Genomic DNA, 18518 nt, shown 5'->3' with positions numbered 1-18518 from the left:
TTTTTAATGTGTCCTGCTTCATCATACTTATTATTCATTTTCCACATTTACTCTCCCAGGACTAAATATTCATTTTAACCATGCAAAAAAATGTGTTGCTCAGTAACACGGTGACACAGAAGACCAAAATCGATGTTCTCGTAGAGTTTTTTAAGGATTTTCCTGACGATGATGTGGGAAACTCAGTCATCCAGGGTGAATGCACTATATGAAGTGGCTCGGTCATAAAGTAGCGATGGCTCCCGGGTGCCTTCAGTGAGGCGGTCCCGTCGTATCCCAATGAGAAGAGACCGTGGGGACAACCCAAGACAAAATATGTAAATTCCCCTGGTGGGCCCGGAATGTCTTGAGCTGGATGAAGTGGCTGGGTAGAAGGAAATTTAGGCTTCCCACTTGAAGTTGCAGCCTCTGTGATCTGACTTTGGATACACAAATGTAGATGGATGAATAGTACTCATTTATTATGATAATTTATCCCCCCCCCCCCCCCCCCAAAAAAAACTTTATGTACAAAAACACGTAAAACAAAAAAAAATCATCATTATCATGCAATACTTTTTACAGTTAAGTATCTGCGAAAAAGGTAAAAAGCACGTATTTTTTGTGTGGGTCTAATCTAGGGTGCTGGCTGCCATTGACGACAACAGACGTCCAGTTAATGGAAATTAATGATAAGCATTTCCAACTATCTTGATTGAACGGGACATTCACGAACAATGAGTTAATTTTGTAGACAAACATTTTATTTTGAAAACAAACAATTATATTATAATTGCATCTTTGTGAAAAATATCTGTTAATATAAAATACTGCTGCAGCATCTTAGACATACTAGACGACACAGAGTATATCTTTTTTTCAAAGTAATTATATACAACTTGACAACATAATGAGTATCGTCAGTTAATTACTCAATACGAAACACGTTTATCGCCGGTAACAATTTAAGTTCACTTATAAGTTGTTTGCATACCAGCAGGCGATTTAATCACGCATGAGTCATGTTCTAAAACTTCTTCCCTCCCACATGACCGTCACTACTTTTTCTCTCCGCCTCGTTATAGCACACCACAGCCACCCAAAAAGAAAAAAAGAAAAGGGGAAAAAAGGATATAAAAATGCTAATGCAGTGCTGGTTATGGTCAGAGTCATGATAGAGACGGTCCCGGTCTAGCTGCGAAACCGCACACCGGATCTGAGTGCGAGCACCGCCCAGCCTAGCGAGCGTCCAAGCCGGCTTGGGATCTCTCCTCTACCGCTTGACTTGACTTCAACGCCGTTGGCAGCAAAATAACAACATTTTGTCGACCATGGGCTCGTTTTCGCTTGTCATTTTTGCTGCTTTTCTGTCATTGATGGTTTCGTCAAGTTCGGCGGAGCTTGGTAAGTGAATTTGAACTTGCTATGGTATCGTTGTTTGTTTGTGTATTTGTTTGTTTTTGGAGTTGTCAAGTCATATGTTCTTGCTAAAAAAATCCAGCATTTACTGGTTTCTGTTTCAGCAATTCCGAACAGAACCTGCAAAGTTGTTGTTTTTAGCACCAAAACAAAACAAATCAATTGTTGGATTTTTTAAAATATTTTTTACAGCTCTAATGTTGTTCTTGTACACATGCCAACCATTTTTAATATTATCATCTACATAAAAATGCATTTTTTCTCTCCTTTCAATTTTGTTATGCACTAAGTGTATTATTCATTACTACAAAAAACAATTACAATACTAATAAATCATTTTAAGCCCAATCAAATGAAATTGGACAATTCATTCATGTAAGTAATACCTGATTTGCTGTTATTTTGTCATTGCAAAAATGGACATTTGGAAAGGGATGTGTAGACTTTTTATAATACACTGTCTGTTTCATGATTAAAGTTGTGAATCATCCAAACATTTACCTACCAATAAACACTTTCTGTTCCGTAAAAAAAAGTTAAATATTTTTGTTAGCTGTCTGGCTTCTTCTCATAGTTTGACTACAAAACAAAACATTGTCGTTGCATAACTGTCGGACTTTTTGCTCTCTCGCTTGCTCACTCGTTCTTATTGTGCTTCCAATTTTCCAGACGAGCGCAACCTCGAGCAGCGCGAGGTCACCTTTGACCTTGGTCCAATCAAGCAAGGTGTGTGTGCGTGTCTGTGTCTGTATGTTTTCACACACATGTGCAGAATCTTTGCCAGGGACAATTAGGGGAGGTATGGGAGTTTTGACGAGCTGACATTGTATGCTTAAATCTAATTCAAAGTGTTTGGCTGACATGACAGGGTAACGGTTATCATGTCTTTTACAATAATAGCCCTCCGTGAGCAAGCTACTTTCATGAAAAATGGTAATTTAGGGGGCTATCTTCTAGTGAAACTCAAAGAATAGGAAATATTCTTGGCAAAATGTTTTTTTTTACATTAACAAAGTTAGGTGGATTTCAATAACAAACATTTATGTCTTTCAGAGAGGTCATTTGGAGAATCAATTGAGATGCAGCAAGAGGCAGACCTCTCTGATCTGATTGATATCGTTAAAGGTAGTGTTTTATTATTCATATGTTAAGCGAAAAATAAGTATCCAGTGTATATGCGATTATGCTGATTTTCTTGATGTTCTATTTCTTTTATAGAAATTTCCATGTCAGAGAAGATGGACACTTCAAGAGGCAAAGGTGCGTTCTATGTACTGGTCAATTGAATTATTATTAATATTCAAATGTATGTTATTGTGTTTAAAATTAGGCCCTTTTTTGCAGGTTTCAGACCACGACACTTTGCACCTAGAGGATGTATGTATAAATTTGGTCTGGGTACCTTTTAGCTATTTGTACCCTGATTTGTTTTTAAATATACTGTTGATTGACAGAAATTAAGGAATCAAAAGTTAGTTTCCAGGTGCTAGTTGTGATCTAAAGTCTCAGGTGGTCTTATTTTTTTTTTCTTTCTTCAAAGTTCATCCAGATGTGGAATTTCACTCCGAAATCCCCATGCTAAACTATCCTGTTCAGTTCCCACTCGGACGGCCCACCGCTGACAATCTCCAAGCCATCTGTATGAATGGAGACCTTCGTCCTCGATACCCTGACTCCTACTTTCCCAGGTCAGGATTTGGACAGCTGCGGCGGAGGGCGAGCGCTATCAATATTGGCGAGTCATGGTTGAGCACGTGCTGCATGGGCAACCAGACTTGGGGGACAAACGTGACACTTTGCTGTGTGACGCAAGCGGTGAGTTTTTATCACTGTCGTTTTTATCATTTAATATCCTCGATTTCTTTGTTTGCAATTCAAAGCAAAAAATTGCCCCCAGGCAGGGATACCCCCCAATCGTCAGCCATCCTTTTTCAATCCTTGCAACACTACCACATATGCACTTCTTTTATTTATTTTTTTTAGACATTTTGGCTTTCTGGGGAATAAATTCTGGCTTCACCCTCTTGTGAATGTTTACCATTATCACGTAGTTGTTTCTTTTGGCTTTTCACCAACTAAAATAAATAGCATTCTTCACACGGTAGACTAGATAATAAAAGCTGCATGTTGATAGTACATTTGAAAGGCAATGTGTTGATAAGCCTATTATCCCCCACCCGGGCAGACACAACAGACAGGCCTTGGCACGTTCACCACTGAAGCAGCCAGAGGGCAAACAATCTTCCTCCCAGCGCCGCTTTGAACAAAGCCCATTTTCAAAATGCGTGGCTGTGTCCATTTACCCAACATGTGACCTCAACTATGCACACATCCTGACTTTCAATTATGTTTTTTCTTTTTACGTGACCTCTGCTGCTTAGTGGGAGCTGTCCTTGGAAAACTTCTGCACGGAGGATTCATCTGTCAAAGACAGACTTCATCACTGCTGCAGAGAAAAGGGCAGCCAGAGACTTGACTGCTTTCAAAAAGATTCTCCAAATCCAAGCTACGACCCAACCGAGGCATTGCCGGTGGTCCCCCTCCACGATGCAGTCGAGTTCAACTTTGACCAAAACAATTGTAGTAGGTATGAAGGCGAAATTTTGGCTAATAAACATTGTTCTGCTTTTAACTTATGGATGGTCCAGTCAAGGTTTAATTACGAATTGTCTAAAATCAGCAGTTCTCCTGTGACTCAACCAAGCTTCAGCGAACAGTCCAGTTCCAAGAAAAGTGAACTCATCTTCCCCCCCGCTCGACCCAGACTGGATAATCTGGATTCACTGTGTCGCAACCAGAAGCTCCGGCCTATGTACACTCTGAAATGCCTTCCGAAAAATGGCTATGAACTGCTGGCTCGTCAGGCCAAACTCATAAATCGTGTTGAGAAGGGATACAAACAATGCTGCAAGAAGAACCACAGCTTGCTTGAATGTGCTGAGCAAAAGGTAGCGCGTTAAACTAAAAAAAATATCCTGGTCTTTTTGGATTTAATAGAATTTCATCCATGAATTTTATTTATTTAGAGATACTCTTTGTTTTTTTTGCCCTTTTGACTTGGTGTGCTTTTTTTCCCCCAGTGGCGTGATGCCATTGGTAGGTTTTGCTCCAGTAAGAAGGGTGGCAAGACTGACTACGAGTGTTGTGTAGGAAGCCCGGACAATCAAGTTCAATGTTTCCAGTCTGCATCTCCTGACCCGAATTACAACGTGACCTCCCAAGAGGTTCTCTCTCCCCAAATCTGTCAGTCACGCAAAATCATCAAGAAAGTGTAAGTATGCAGCAAATGTGGATATCAGTTTACCAAAATACAATCTGAACACAGTGAAAATGTCTAATTCCGTTTTTGACTAAAAGTGAGTAGCAACAAATTATTGACCTGTTTAAATAATACTTGATGTCAAAGTCAAGAAATTCAAGAAATTAAAGGATGACCCAATGAAAACTCTTTGGATTACTTTTCAGGTTGCCTGATGGTTTTCATGCTAAGAACATTTTGAACGAATGCTGCACCCTACCAGCAGAAAACCAAGCTGCTTGCTTTGTGCAAAAGGTCAGTTGTCCAATTACAGTTTGCACCGCCATAAAATATGGGAAATATGTTAATAGGCGGAAAATCCTGATCAAAACACATTGAAACTTGTTCAAACTTTTTTTTCTCACTTTTTTTTCAATACCCATTCTCACTCTAGCTGTTCAACCAAACAATAGAATTGAATCTGACGAATGATATCTTAATGCATTAAAATTGCCCCTCTACTTTGTCAACTAGTAATGTTTTTTTTCTTAAATGAAGATTGAAGGAACATCTACCAGGATGTGCCCAGCAAAGAAGACGGCTCCTCCGCTCACCCGTCGCTGTTGCCGCATGGCTCCTCAAGGGCAACCGAAATGCTTCATTAACTTTGTCATGGATGCAATCACCAAGGCAACCAAGGTCTCCAACCGGAAGAAGAAAAGATGCCCCCTTTAAAAAAAAAAAAATACACCCAGATGGATGGCACACTTAAAGCAACTGTGACATGCGATTACTGAACAAAAGAATACTTTTCTTGCACAAATGCCACTTTTTAACAGGTGGCTCAAATTTGTGTCTTAATCACTGCCAGTATTATTTCTATCTATACATATATAAGGCCATGAGAATCATCACAATTGCCTCAAAAAAACATTTTTTTTATTGTCAATGCTTACTTACTAGATCCGCATCTGTTCTGTTTGTATCAGTAACTTCTCTTTTTTTTCAAGCCTGCTCTCTTTAACTATTCTATTACTTTTGAGCTTTGTTGTTGATATTTTCTGTTTTGAATGGGGTTCTAATAAAAAATAAACTTTGTAAATCAAGTTTGTCTACTGATTTAATTCTGTTTGTGTACTGTACAAGGTGGTGTGTTGGTTGTTTCAATACACAAACAGAAAATGTCATACCAAATTGGAAATGGGAGGCGATTGCCAAAATGGAATATTTATCATGTTGAAATTATTTTGCGAGATGCAAACTGAAGCTTTTTTGTATTTAAATTATTTGCCAATCTTTCTGTTGTACACTGTATATTAATTATTTCTTACATTCATCCATTATCCACTATTAACACAGTACATACAGTGCAGTAGGTTAGTGTATGGGCTTCACAGTTCTGGGGTTGAGGGTTCGATCCCAGATCGTTTCTCTGTGGAATTTGCATGTTCTCCTCAAGCTTGCATGGGTTTTCTCTGGGTACTCTAGTTTCCTCCCACATACCAGAAAAATGAAGGGTAGACTGGTTAAACATTCTAAATTGACGCTTGGTATGAGTGTGAGTGTGAATAGTTGTCCGTCTGCCTGTTTGCATGTTCTCCCCGGGCTTGTGTGGGTTGACTCCGGGTGCAACGGTTTCCTCTCGCATCACAAAAATATGAAGGGTAGGCTGGTTGAACACTAGATTACTGCTCGGTATGAGTGTGAGCGTGAATGGCTGTCTGTCTCCCGTGTGATTGACCAGCCACCGGTTTAGGGTCTCCCCTGCCTGGTACCCGTAGTTAGCTGGAATAGGCTCAGGCACCCCCACAATCCCTATGTGGATAAGCTAAAGTTCGGCTGCTTCTACTAAGGCAATCTCTGTCTAGTGTAGGGGTTGGGAACATTTTTGACAGATAGAGCCATAAACAATTCATGCTTTCAAATATTATTCCTTGAGAGCCATACACATCATTTAAAAGTAAACATATATGAAACTGTGCATTTTTAAATTCATTTCACCATTTTTCAAGTAGAAAACGTCTATTGGTGCGTTTGGGAATCAACTCTCACTGAGGGTTTCCATATTTTTAGCTCACAGGTTTGCAGAGAGCCATGTGCACCCATCATAAGAGCCACATGTGGCTCCCGAGCCATAGGTTCCTGCTCTAGTATATCACATATTCTGTGTTGGGAAATTTTATGTGTGGAGAAAATTAATTGTTGTTATTCACGACTAACTGTCAAGGTTGAATGTGAGCGCATGTCTTTGAAAGCAAGGAGGGAGAACCCCCAACCTTCAAATTTCAAAGCAGGCATCTGATGTCAAAAGAAAATGCATGTTTTGGTCCAATGATGGCGCTGTGGTGCCGATCAAGACCATTAAACCCGCAGTTTTCTAGGCTGGCTGAGATGAGAACACTGAACACAGTGAAACTAACAAACTAGTATCCATAATGGCGACTGCTGGTGGAACAGCAGACCCGGGATCAACAGCCACGACAGGTATTTAGCCCTCTTTTGTGTTGACTTAAATTACATGCCAAGTAAAATGAAAAACCAGCGTTGTGACGTTAGGTCGTGGTGACGTTCAGTTGAGGATGCGGTGCCTGTGGATTTGTCAAGTCCGAGGAGGCTAGCCTGCTAAGCTAACACTGAGGCGAGCAAATTAATGAGCCGGGCAATGGGTGGCTTGGTTAGTTTGTGCGTTTGGTCTGTTATTATAGTCGCTAAATCGGTTATGACATGTGTCAGTTTCATCAAATGTATTTCATTATTGAGCCTCGAAATATGAGGCTAAGAAATCGAGACCACCCTGGTTCAGTATTCGTGTTTTGTTGTCAAACCGGTCATTTTCTTAGTTGTGTTTCGACGAGAGCTGGAGGGATGAATAGTTCATACATTTAGAGAGTAGGCCCTCCCATGGTATTATTAATATTATTATTATTATTGATGTTATTTTAAACCTACTCGTTTTCCCACACCCTACCAAACAAAAAAAGCTTCTAACCCTTCCGATCCTTCTTCATTCTGATTTTTTTTTACAAGCCTTTAAATTGGGCAAATGTCTTGTACTCTGGTCCTTCATCTGTTTACTTTTACACTTTTGTTGTTTTCCTTTATTTGAATATTCAATTTATTGTCACGCTATGTGGTTGAGTGTGCAATATTTATTTTTCAGTTCTTCTGGTTCTACTGATTTCCTACTTTGATTATAAGTGAGGAAGAAAAGCACACGACTGGCATTTTGCTTTGTTGCAAAATATGAAATGTTTGCAAGTTGCTTTGTTGGCGACTCTTCAGGTTTTTTTTTTTTTTTTTTACTATTTTGTCATTTAGCAGTGGGAAATTTTTTCAACAGTGGACTTCATCTTGCCAAAAATGAAATCGATTCTTAAATTGTCTCCATTTGTTCTGAAGACACATTTTCTTTCTTATTTGTATGTTCACTTCACTGTGAAGCCAATCTATTCTGTCATATTCTAGTTTATAACCTGGAAACACATCGAGCCTACCTTATTCGTTAAGGTGGGCCTGACCATGAAAGTATTATTTACGTTAACAATCTGAAAAGCAAGACACTTGTGAAGGAAATCGTAATCTCTTGAGAGTTCAATGGTTAAAACTGTTTAAATGGGCTTTTATAGGCATATTTTGCCTGAAAAATTCTAGCCACTATGGTAATTTTCCCAGCTGACTTTGTGCAAAAAGTCGACAACACCCTAAACTGGTCGCCAGTCAGCCGTAAGGCACACAGAGAGACAAACAACCATCCACACTCACAATCATTCCGCCACCAGCGGGAATCGAGCCCGTGGCTTCCCACATTGAAGTCAGGCGAGTGTACCGCTACCCCTACAGGCGGCCCTCGTGCAAATAAGTGAAACAATTAAAAAAAAAAAAAGTTTCTCTTAGCCTGTGATTGTGTCATCCAATGCTGGTTTTAAATCCATGCTCTGCTTTTCAGATATTAGAACACATTTTTGGAGGAAAGCACTACAGCGAGGTACCGGCATGGGAGTGTTGCTGAGTGCTTGAACAGAAATTGCATGACAGGCGATGGCCTTTTATGTAAGAAAAGGGTTAGCAGGAGGATGCTAGTTGTTTGCCAGTAGAATAGACTGTCCTGTGGCAATTTTATAATCACAAGCAGATGCTCTGTCTTATTAACATCCCCTCTTGACTTGGTGTATACACTCTCTGTCTGTGAATGCATCCTGGAGTGTTCCTACAGGTGTTTAATCTTCTCGGCATCATTTTGCATGAATTTAACCTGCGGCACTGCTGCATTGAAGTAGTAGCTGTTGCCACTGGTTACAGGCGAGAATGTGCTCTCTGAGTAGGCGAAAAAGTACGCTGGGTAGTACGAAACTCAACATTTTGGTAAGGATATCACAATAAATAAAGTTTGGTGAATTCACAACTTTGCAATTTACTTTCCAATTTATGCATTTTCGAAAAATAAAAAAAGTACTAACAAATCCGTTAAGCACAAAGTGTTTTTATTTTTCAGGCTCTGCCCACATGAACTCATTTTACAGAACCCTTTGCCATTGTCCCAAAGATGTAACGGGTTGGCTCACTTAATAACAGGGCTAATTAAAATGACTGTTAAATGTACTAGTGAGTTAAGTTGCAGTTTTAATCATTCGTGTTTATACCAGTCAAATCACATGAAACCAGTCTGTAGTGCTACCTTATCTGAGCAGAAAACATATCAATGATGTGCCGTTTTCGATTAATGAACTTTGATTTCAGCTTGTCTAGTTTTCCCATTCATTGGTGGCCAAAACTGAAGCTATAATAGGATTTATGGAGATAGAATACTTGCAATTAGTGGTATAGTAGTTGTAAAAGTTGATTGACAGGTAGCATAAACTGGTTGGTGTTTCTGTGCATGCTTGCTTTGGTTACTGTAATGAAAATAATGTTGATCTTTTATTTGGGAAAAACATGGTTCTTTTCTAGCTTTTGGTACCAAATTTCATTCTGCAGTAGAAGCTGCATTTTGATAATGAAGGTGGTAATTGCTGAAAGCTCCACAGAGACGTGCTGAATCTGGAGCAGGCAACTCAGGGGAAAAGTAGTTCCAGTTTGTGCCAAGCTGCTGGGATCAGAAGCAGTAGTTGGGAAATGTGGCTAGATTTAGGTCTTGGATCCTTGACCTCATTTGTCATCAACAGCATTCGTTGCTGGAAATAGCTCATTAACCAGAAGGTGCTAAACTAATTTCTTGAGCAAAGAGCAGGGCAAAATGAAACCGTGTTGTTCATGTTGTGATGATTTCCCACTTGTCTTCCAGGCACTAGTGGGATCTTCAAAGGAGGCTCATCAGAGGTGAGGTACACCCGCCTATCACAGTGCTGACTGATCTTGGATTGGATAACTTTATTCATCCTGTATTTGGGAAATTTCATTGTCACAGTAGCAAGAGCGGGAGAATGCTGATACAGGAAAGGCATTTTGGACATAAATAGATAGGTAGTAAGCAATTTAGTACATGAATAAATATATTAGTAAATAAATAAATATTGTTGAGATAGATATATAATATATATATATATATATATATATATATATATATATATATATATATATATATATATATATATATATATATATATATATATATATATATATATATATATATATATATATATATATATATATATATATATATATATATATATATATATATATATATATATATATATATACATATATATATACATAAATATATATTAAAATAACAAGCTAGCTAAATTTTTCACTCAGTGGCTCATAAGCAGCAAAATGGGACCTTTAGTGACCAAGCTTTCACTATAAATAAAATAAGGTATTCAATAACCAGTACGTTTTCAGGCATCTGTCCCCGTCGCTTACTTGGTCTATTGCAAGATTTGTTCTGTCCACTGTTGAAACAATCCGCTTTCAATTAGAGGGAAATGCTCAATTGTTTACGACATTGAGGAAAGCACCATACTCATTTGGTCGGATTCTTTTGAAAATCAGCTCAATGTACACGTGTCGCGTGTTACATTCCTCTACAGATCACTTTTTTGGTACAATGTGATTTTAATCTGACACAAAAAGACTGCGCCCTGCTACTAGCACAGCACTCTATTTTTACAGCTGTGCAATCTGATCCATGGCGAATGTTTATAGGTCAATAAAGCAAAAGTATTTCTTGATAGTTAGCAAAGGAACACATGAAATGTTTCTAGGCACCATTTTGTTGTTGTTGTTCTTGTGTTCATTTAAATCTAATATTTCACTCAGCAGATAACCATCAGCACTCCAACCAGTCTCAATCATATCAAGAATCAATTTGTTTCCTGTTTTACTGGTCTGGTTTTGTATTATGACTGAGCATAATGCATTCCAATTCAAACCAGCTGATCTAGCACTTGGCAAGCTCACACTAAATAGTGAATTAAAAAAGTAGTGTGCCCAGTGTTCAGCGGTTGCAATGCACCGCTATGTGCAGGATTAAATTTCATTGAAAGATGGAAGGGAACTCATTTGCATGTCTGGAAGGTTGTTGTTTTTTTTGGCATGTCTGGACTTTTTTTTCCATCTTCCCTATCCTAAGGATGGTGGCTTCTCATTCAACATTACGTATCTGTGGTAAAACTATTTGTATATTAACATTCCGTGAACTCAAATTCATGCATACAGCATTTATTCGGTAAAGCATAACTTCTAGTCAGTTACCAAAGTAATTTCCTAAAAAAGGCATAAAACCCACCTTAATGACAGATGTCAGCCCAGGAAAGTGGTATTGGTAATATTGATCGTGTAAAAGTATTTCTATCAGTGTGTTGTAATTTATTGTGGGCTCGTCAGAGTAAGCTGAGATTCAGTTTTTATTTTATCAAATGAATGAAATCACAAACCACTCTTAGCTGTATATTGAACCACCAATTTTCCCAAATGTAGACAATAGGATTTACACCAGAGCCCATTTAACAGCCCTCTCTTCCCCCTCTGTTCAGATGCCCGGTTCCTCAGGCACAGCTCAGAGTATGAAGAAGACCATTGGTCACCGGGGAGTTGAGACCACCACAGGAGAGACCACCTACAAAAAGGTCAGAGCAGGAATGATTGGAGGGTTCCATGATAGCAGTTGATTGATGCCACAACAGAAAAAGGCCATGTTATCATGGATTCTACTTTCCTAATATATTTTCCTCTCTGACTTTTGCAGACGACCTCTTCTGCTCTTAAAGGGGCCATTCAGTTGGGCATCACTCACACGGTGGGCAGCTTAAGTCAAAAAGCCGAGAGAGATGTGCTCATGCAGGATTTCGTGGTTGTTGAAAGCATCTTTTTCCCTAGGTTAGTATAGCACACCAGAGGTCGCTTATCATCTTTTGAAGTGGGGTCTCACTGCATTTTGCTTTGTCTCTTTCATTCCAGTGAAGGCAGTAACCTGACCCCAGCTCACCACTATAGTGACTTCCGCTTTAAAACCTACGCTCCAATCGCCTTTCGTTATTTCCGAGAATTGTTTGGCATTCGGCCAGATGACTACCTGGTTAGTCCTTGAGGCTGTTCATAAAATGTTGAGAAAAACACATGTGAACAATCTCCTCATCACTTGCGACTAGGTACTAATACAGTCTACTCTTTTTCTCCAAGTATTCTCTGTGTAACGAGCCACTGATTGAGCTCTCCAACCCCGGAGCCAGCGGGTCGCTCTTCTACGTCTCCAGCGATGACGAGTTTATCATTAAAACTGTTCAGCACAAAGAGGCCGAATTTCTACAAAAGCTGCTTCCAGGATATTTCATGGTGCGTGTCAATTTGTGTCTGTCAAGCTATTCCAGCCTTAATTCAATCTGTTTTTCTTCTCTAGAATATTAACCAAAACAAGCGGACGTTGCTACCCAAGTTCTACGGACTTTACTGCGTCCAAGCCGGGGGCAAGAACATCCGCATAGTTGTAATGAACAATCTTCTACCCCGTATCATCCCCATGCACCTCAAATACGACATGAAAGGATCCACTTATAAGAGACGGGCGTCTCCCAAGGAGAGGGAAAAGGCCGTTCCTACGTACAAAGACCTTGACTTTATCCAGGATTTACCCGATGGCCTGCAGCTGGAAGCAGACAATTACAATGCTCTTAGTAAGACAATACAGAGGGACTGCCTGGTGAGTCAGGATGTGCTTTGGCTTTTTACCCGGGGGAGTATGGTAATGAAAAATCTACTCTTGCAAAGTTGCACCTGCATATAACTTTTCCTGAAATGTACAGCAGCAGTAAATACAATCAAATCTATCCCCATTTCATCATCCTTTACTAAACCGTTTAACTGGAAATTCATGTGGAATAAGTTTTGAAAATCAATTTTTAGTCATCCTTATGCCAATTTCACCACATGTGTTCTCTAAAAAGCTATTGCAGAGTTTCAAGATCATGGATTACAGTCTGCTGATGGGAATTCACAACATGGACCAGGCCCACCGGGAGCGGGAGCGAGTCGGAGGCTATTCCGGGGACAGTGGGGGGTCAGAGGGTGCAGTGACGCCCGATCAGCGGCGGCCTCAAGCTCAGAAAAGTCTTTACTGTACGGCCATGGAGTCCATCCAGGGGGAGGCTCGTGGAAAGGGTGTCTTGGATTCTGAAGACCAGTGAGTTTAATTACTCAAGCCTAAAATGTCAACACAGTTTAGTTGGTAATCCATAACCTCTGAACCATGCCTTGTATTTTTAATTTGCAGCATGGGAGGCATTCCAGCTCGTAATGCAAGAGGAGAGCGGTTACTCATCTACATCGGCATAATAGACATTCTTCAGTCTTACAGGTTTCTGTCATGAGAAAATTCTTCAGCTAATATATTTAGCCTATGTATGTAACATTTTCTTACACCTATTCTCTAGGTTTGTTAAAAAGTTGGAGCACTCCTGGAAAGCACTAGTGCATGATGGGGTAAGATCCCGCACGACAAATGAAGTAATTTCTTTGAAACTTGGAAAAATCCAAATCAAATAACTGCATTGCAAAATCGCTACCTCAAAGCTTATGAAATTGTTTCTTCACATGAACTGCCAACTCCCGCATGCTGATGTTAAGAATAGGTTGGCACATTGCTTGCGAGCCAAGAAAGAGTGTGTGAAACAATTCCCAACATGTAACGTAGGACACTGGCTTCTACGCATTTTAAAGGAATATTACAAAGGCAATGCGTCTTTTGGCAGTTGAGATGGGACCTATTTCTTTGATTTATGATGTCATTCTTCAAACAAGCACAGCCCCATAGTCATAGTTTCTGAATAATGCTCCACAGATTCTTGCAATTCGCAAGTGTGGAATGCGAGTAAGATATACCTCTGCACATTTGGTAGTCAAATAAACTTTAATGCTGGATTTAATTGCGAGCATCATGTTGGAATAATTGGTTTCAAAAGTATTGACGAACATGAAGAAATTATGTCAATGTTTCCTGCCCATCGTAGGACACAGTTTCAGTTCACAGACCTGGTTTCTACGCAGAGCGCTTTCAGCAGTTCATGTGCAGCACAGTTTTCAGAAAGATTCCCTGTAAGTTACTTGTAGAGATGGAAATTGTAGTGCATTTTAGCCCAGGAAATGCATGGTTCTTCAATAATCTATCTTCTGTTCTATGTAGTAAAGCCTTCCCCATCAAAGAAGAGCCGAGGAGGAGGTCAGGGGGGGCTGAGGCGGGCTCCCACTCTAGGAGCTCCCACCCCACTCTCCCACGCAACAGGACAGTCTGTGATGGACTCTAGACTGGTTTATCATCGCCATTTTAAAAGCACAGACTCAGAAGCTGACAGTGGTAAGAATTGAAGTGACATTAAACATGCTCAATTTTGCATTTGTAGCCATTTCTTTCCCTAATTGAGATTGTGCTTTTAGTAGTTCAGCCAGGCAGACCCGATCTGGTTCCCAGGACCCCACCACTGCACGACAACCCCGCTGATTGCGAGGCCAATCTGTCTACCTCGTCTGTAGGCAGCCTAGAACTTGCTTCTTCTCCCCCTCTAAGGTAAAACATCATCAAAGTAATTACTTTTACTCTTTCTCTTTTTCATTGATTCCAAATTACTGTCGCAAAAGAAATGAGAAATGGTTCATTTATGTATATTTAAAAAATATTTCCTCGCTTTCTCTTACACAATTATGTCCTCTAACGTGTAGGTCTGTCGGGGTGGAGGTGCACAAATCAGCACACACGGACTGTGACCAGTATGCTTTTCACAGGTAGTGACCCCCACACGTTATACCCATTATCTGGTTTGCCAGTTCTTGATACACATCCAATCCATAGTGCCAACTCCTCAAGTCAAAATGGATTGGATGTAAATCGCCACCAATAGCAGCCAACCTGGCTCTTTTTTCTACATTTTCACTGTTGAGTTTGACTTGTTTCTGTTACAGCTTTGACGTTGACGCCAGTGGAGATCATTCAGGCCACCTGTCTGGAAGTGAAGATGTAGTTTCGCTATCAGACATCATCCCCGAGACCAATATCAATTTTGTATGTATTACCACTCTTCTTCTCATACCCTAACAATACAAAGGAGGTTCCAGAAATTAGATTTTTGCAATAGCGCTATAGAAGCAAACTCAAATTCAACTGTTTACACTGTTGAGTATATGATTTTTAATCTTTGTTCATGTGTTTGTTTTGATTTTCCCAGTAAAAAACAAAAGAACACAAAAAACGGACAAAGTGCCAACTTAAGAAAAGACGTGCCTGGAAGATTCGAGGGGTGCAGAGTGAAGGATCTATGAAAGCAACCCAAGTCGGCACAAATTACTCCAGGGATTCAACTTTTGACACACACAAGGGGTTCTGGAGCAAGCAACCTGATAGAGGTTGTCACAAAGGAGAAACACAGAGATGAGCGCCACACGCTACACTACGTGTGCGTGTCCTCTTTCCCATCAATCGTCACCATTACACATGTCCCAAAACACCAGGAAACCGGGCTATGACCACAATTAATTCTTTAAATTGATGGTTTAGAATTTTCTTTTCCCCTATCTGAAGATCATGAGTTGTGGAATGGTGATGAAGAATCACTTTTTGAAGTATAGAGTAGAGTAGGGTGGGGGCAAATATGGGAGTAAATGCACACTGAAGTAAGTTTGAGTGGGATCAAAGTTGCGACTCCCTTTATTTTCGTCTTCCTCTTTCAGCACATGGCCTCCAACCCTCCTCGCAGACACAACTGCAAGGGATTTTTCTTTTTTTTTTTCTTTTCAAAAGGCTCTGTAGTGATCAATGAGAGGCCTCGCATCAATTCTTGCTGACGGCTCACTCTGCAATCACCTCGTCTTAAAATCACGGAGCATTTTGAAGTTAAAGTAGAGGCGTTGCTCCAACCAGTCCCAGACCATCAGCCACTTGATTGCGCTGAAAGCCCCTGTAGTGCTGCTTGAATGCCCCCTTCTTCATTGAATGTGTCTTATTAACATGGACGAACATCGCTTGAACGTCTCTCCTCTCTCGTATGTGCTAAATGTTTTTATCGGAGTGGCAGCCAGTAGATCAAGCCGACAGCATCAACCATTTTCCAGCTGCTGTTTTGTCTGTCGGTTATGTGCCTCTTTTTTCTGTGCATTTCTGTCCTCAGTTTGAAACAGGACTGACCTCTTCGTTTAAAAGCAAAACGCAAACTTGCCTTATCACCTAACTGAAAACCATCCATCTTCCATTTGTGTCTTTGTCCGCAAATGTATTTTTTTTGTATGTAAAGTGTTATGGCCACACTGATAACATGATTGGTTTCAAAGTTAGAACTGAATTTTAACTATAATGCCCTAATGATAGTGTATGTTATCTTTTATCTAATTCATTGAGGCACCTGGACTTCTTGGCTTTTCCATGAAGAGTCCAGTTGCCTTACTGATAAAATAAATTAATGTCAAATATTCCAAGTGGACTTAAAACGTCACAGACCGATACCAGCAATTCCCTAACGACCTACTGTATAAAATCATAAATCATATTGTTCGGTGAAAGAGTAGTTGGAAATTTATGGAAAGAAAAGCCTTTAAACTGTCCAAAATGTATTACGGGCTATTTATACTAAAAACAATGGACTAAGAATAAACTAAATTATGGTAGTATATCCTCATCTTGAGGTATGGAGGCAAAGACGCTAACTCTGTATGTATTTCACTTGTGAAATTATGACTTTTATGAGAGTTTTTGAAAGCACAGCTAAAATTGCGGCTATTTCGGCAGCTAGCCTTTTTATTAGTCATTTTTCGAGCAATATTTGAATCTTTTTAATTGTTCACGACTGTACGTCTTTGTAGAACATGGAGTTCTATTCTAGTGGAAAATTGTAACAAATGTAGGCGTCGATCTTATAAAACTCAAGATGTATATTCCAATCATACCAAGATGGTTATTGCCCCGCCCCTTTTAGCAGAGTCTGTGACTTGTGCTTTAATGCGGGTGTTTTTTTTAATAAATCTACCCCAAAATGAATGCAATGAATTTTGACAAGGGGATATGTTGAACGTAATTATCGATAAAATTTCAGCAAAGCAATTTAAATCGACCAATAGTAATAATATGAAAATAAGGCAAACAATAAGGCGTTCCTCCTTCATGGTTATGTACTTTGAAGTCACTTCTTTGTATGCAAGAATGAAAACCAAACATAATAATGGGTTTGTCCTCAATGTTTTTGTTAACTGTGACTCACTTCCTGGTTTGCGGTCCTATTTGCACATGCCATTACACAAAGAATGTCCACATCTATATATATTGGGGAATTAATATTCACATTTTGTAACTCATTTCTTCATTTATTCTCATGTGAGTGACCACTAAATTTCCAAAGTGTTTTTAGTATTGACTTTTTTCCCCTGGCAACTATTTGCACCACTTTTAAGTCTATTGTTGTAAGCAATAATTCACAAAGTTAACACAGGAATCAGTATTATAGTGGAAGAAGTGTACAAATGTGAAATGTGAGTTTGTAAAATTTCAGATTGGGGGGATAGCATGAAAAAAAGTTTGCTTACATCATTGCTTTCTTGTCAAATTTTATTTCTTGAACTTGAAATTGTCACTCCATTCTGTGCTTGGAACATATTTGCTTGTAATCAGCTGTAATTATTTTACTGGCATTGGAAAAATGGCACATGGGGTATGAAATGGCAACTTAAAAATGACAACTTTTGCCTAAACCTTTTCATTATCAGTGTGGCTTTAATACTCTTCTTTACCGTGTGTTTTCAAAGATGAATTGTCAGGAGCTGTCATTATTGCAATGTACTTCAATTCATTGCTGATTTTTGGAGTTCAGCTACCTTTTATACAAGATAAAAATACTTGTTCAGGTGTAACATTACTTCCAACTCTCAAGAGGCCATATTTTGCCACATGCATTGTTTGCCAAAATTTGAGCTGTAGTTTTTTCAGAATTTGAAAGCAATTCAGCAAATGAACATGTCACAAAAAATCCTGAAAAAAATATCTTGAATGATGCACCAGTTAATGTCATCTGAAATGATAATTTAATTATGCGGAATGTATTTAAACAGTAACCATCTGCTTTTCTTACTGTGAAAAGTGAAAACATGTTAAAAATGGCCTTGTTAAGGGAATTCAAATCTTGTTAAAATACCAGTATGCCTTGCTGGTGTCTTAAAGGGTACCTTGTCCAATTCCCAATTTTTCCCCTCTTTCATGCATGCATACGATAACAAAAAAAAACTGGTTGGAGTATGATTTTATTGCAATTGAGTTTGTTTAAAACCAAAAAATGCTGCCAAGAAGCAATATTTTTTTGTGTTTCCTTACGCCCACCTACTTACAGCCAATTGGAGCAGAGAGTTTAAATTTAAATATTAACTTTTCAAACCACATATTCATCAATATCCACCTGTTTACAGAGACAAGGAAAAG

At 39.3% G+C, this 18518-nt stretch overlaps 2 protein-coding genes across 4 annotated transcripts; both read left to right on the top strand.

Annotated features, from left to right (window-relative positions):
* Positions 1 to 1016: 1016 nt before the first annotated feature.
* Positions 1017 to 5742, top strand: ecm1b (extracellular matrix protein 1b). Of its 2 annotated transcripts, none has more exons than XM_077720387.1 (11): positions 1017 to 1383; positions 2068 to 2124; positions 2452 to 2523; positions 2617 to 2658; positions 2743 to 2775; positions 2939 to 3213; positions 3780 to 3985; positions 4082 to 4346; positions 4479 to 4669; positions 4864 to 4951; positions 5195 to 5742. In XM_077720387.1, exons 1-11 carry the CDS (start codon positions 1311 to 1313, stop codon positions 5369 to 5371), a joined length of 1479 nt encoding a protein of 492 aa, XP_077576513.1. In that variant the 5' UTR covers positions 1017 to 1310; the 3' UTR covers positions 5372 to 5742. The 2 variants fall into 2 exon arrangements, with proteins under 2 accessions (XP_077576513.1, XP_077576512.1); XM_077720386.1 differs by having other exon boundaries at positions 1019 to 1383; positions 4079 to 4346.
* A 1255-nt stretch (positions 5743 to 6997) lies between these two features.
* On the top strand, positions 6998 to 18277 carry LOC144199096 (phosphatidylinositol 4-phosphate 5-kinase type-1 alpha-like). Of its 2 annotated transcripts, none has more exons than XM_077720480.1 (16): positions 6998 to 7120; positions 9918 to 9952; positions 11611 to 11703; positions 11823 to 11953; positions 12035 to 12152; positions 12257 to 12409; positions 12474 to 12773; positions 13018 to 13253; positions 13344 to 13427; positions 13504 to 13552; positions 14080 to 14164; positions 14253 to 14423; positions 14507 to 14633; positions 14786 to 14848; positions 15026 to 15125; positions 15289 to 18277. In XM_077720480.1, exons 1-16 carry the CDS (start codon positions 7072 to 7074, stop codon positions 15289 to 15291), a joined length of 1797 nt encoding a protein of 598 aa, XP_077576606.1. In that variant the 5' UTR covers positions 6998 to 7071; the 3' UTR covers positions 15292 to 18277. The 2 variants fall into 2 exon arrangements, with proteins under 2 accessions (XP_077576606.1, XP_077576605.1); XM_077720479.1 differs by having other exon boundaries at positions 14504 to 14633.
* The last annotated feature ends 241 nt before the right edge of the window (positions 18278 to 18518 follow it).

This window comes from Stigmatopora nigra, chromosome 7 (genome assembly GCF_051989575.1).
Source record: "Stigmatopora nigra isolate UIUO_SnigA chromosome 7, RoL_Snig_1.1, whole genome shotgun sequence".
In the NCBI taxonomy this organism is placed as follows: domain Eukaryota; kingdom Metazoa; phylum Chordata; class Actinopteri; order Syngnathiformes; family Syngnathidae; genus Stigmatopora; species Stigmatopora nigra.
This window is presented reverse-complemented; position numbering and strand designations above follow the sequence as displayed.

Excerpts from the sequence above, each read along its gene's own strand:
- ecm1b (XM_077720386.1), top strand. The coding sequence starts at position 1,311 with ATGGGCTCGTTTTCGCTTGTCATTTTTGCTGCTTTTCTGTCATTGATG. Across the intron at positions 4,347-4,478 it reads TTGAATGTGCTGAGCAAAAG|TGGCGTGATGCCATTGGTAG; the intron begins GTAGCGCGTTAA and ends TTTTTCCCCCAG. Across the intron at positions 4,670-4,863 it reads CGCAAAATCATCAAGAAAGT|GTTGCCTGATGGTTTTCATG; the intron begins GTAAGTATGCAG and ends ATTACTTTTCAG.
- LOC144199096 (XM_077720479.1), top strand. The coding sequence starts at position 7,072 with ATGGCGACTGCTGGTGGAACAGCAGACCCGGGATCAACAGCCACGACA. Across the intron at positions 12,410-12,473 it reads TGCTTCCAGGATATTTCATG|AATATTAACCAAAACAAGCG; the intron begins GTGCGTGTCAAT and ends TTTCTTCTCTAG. Across the intron at positions 14,634-14,785 it reads GCTTCTTCTCCCCCTCTAAG|GTCTGTCGGGGTGGAGGTGC; the intron begins GTAAAACATCAT and ends TCTAACGTGTAG.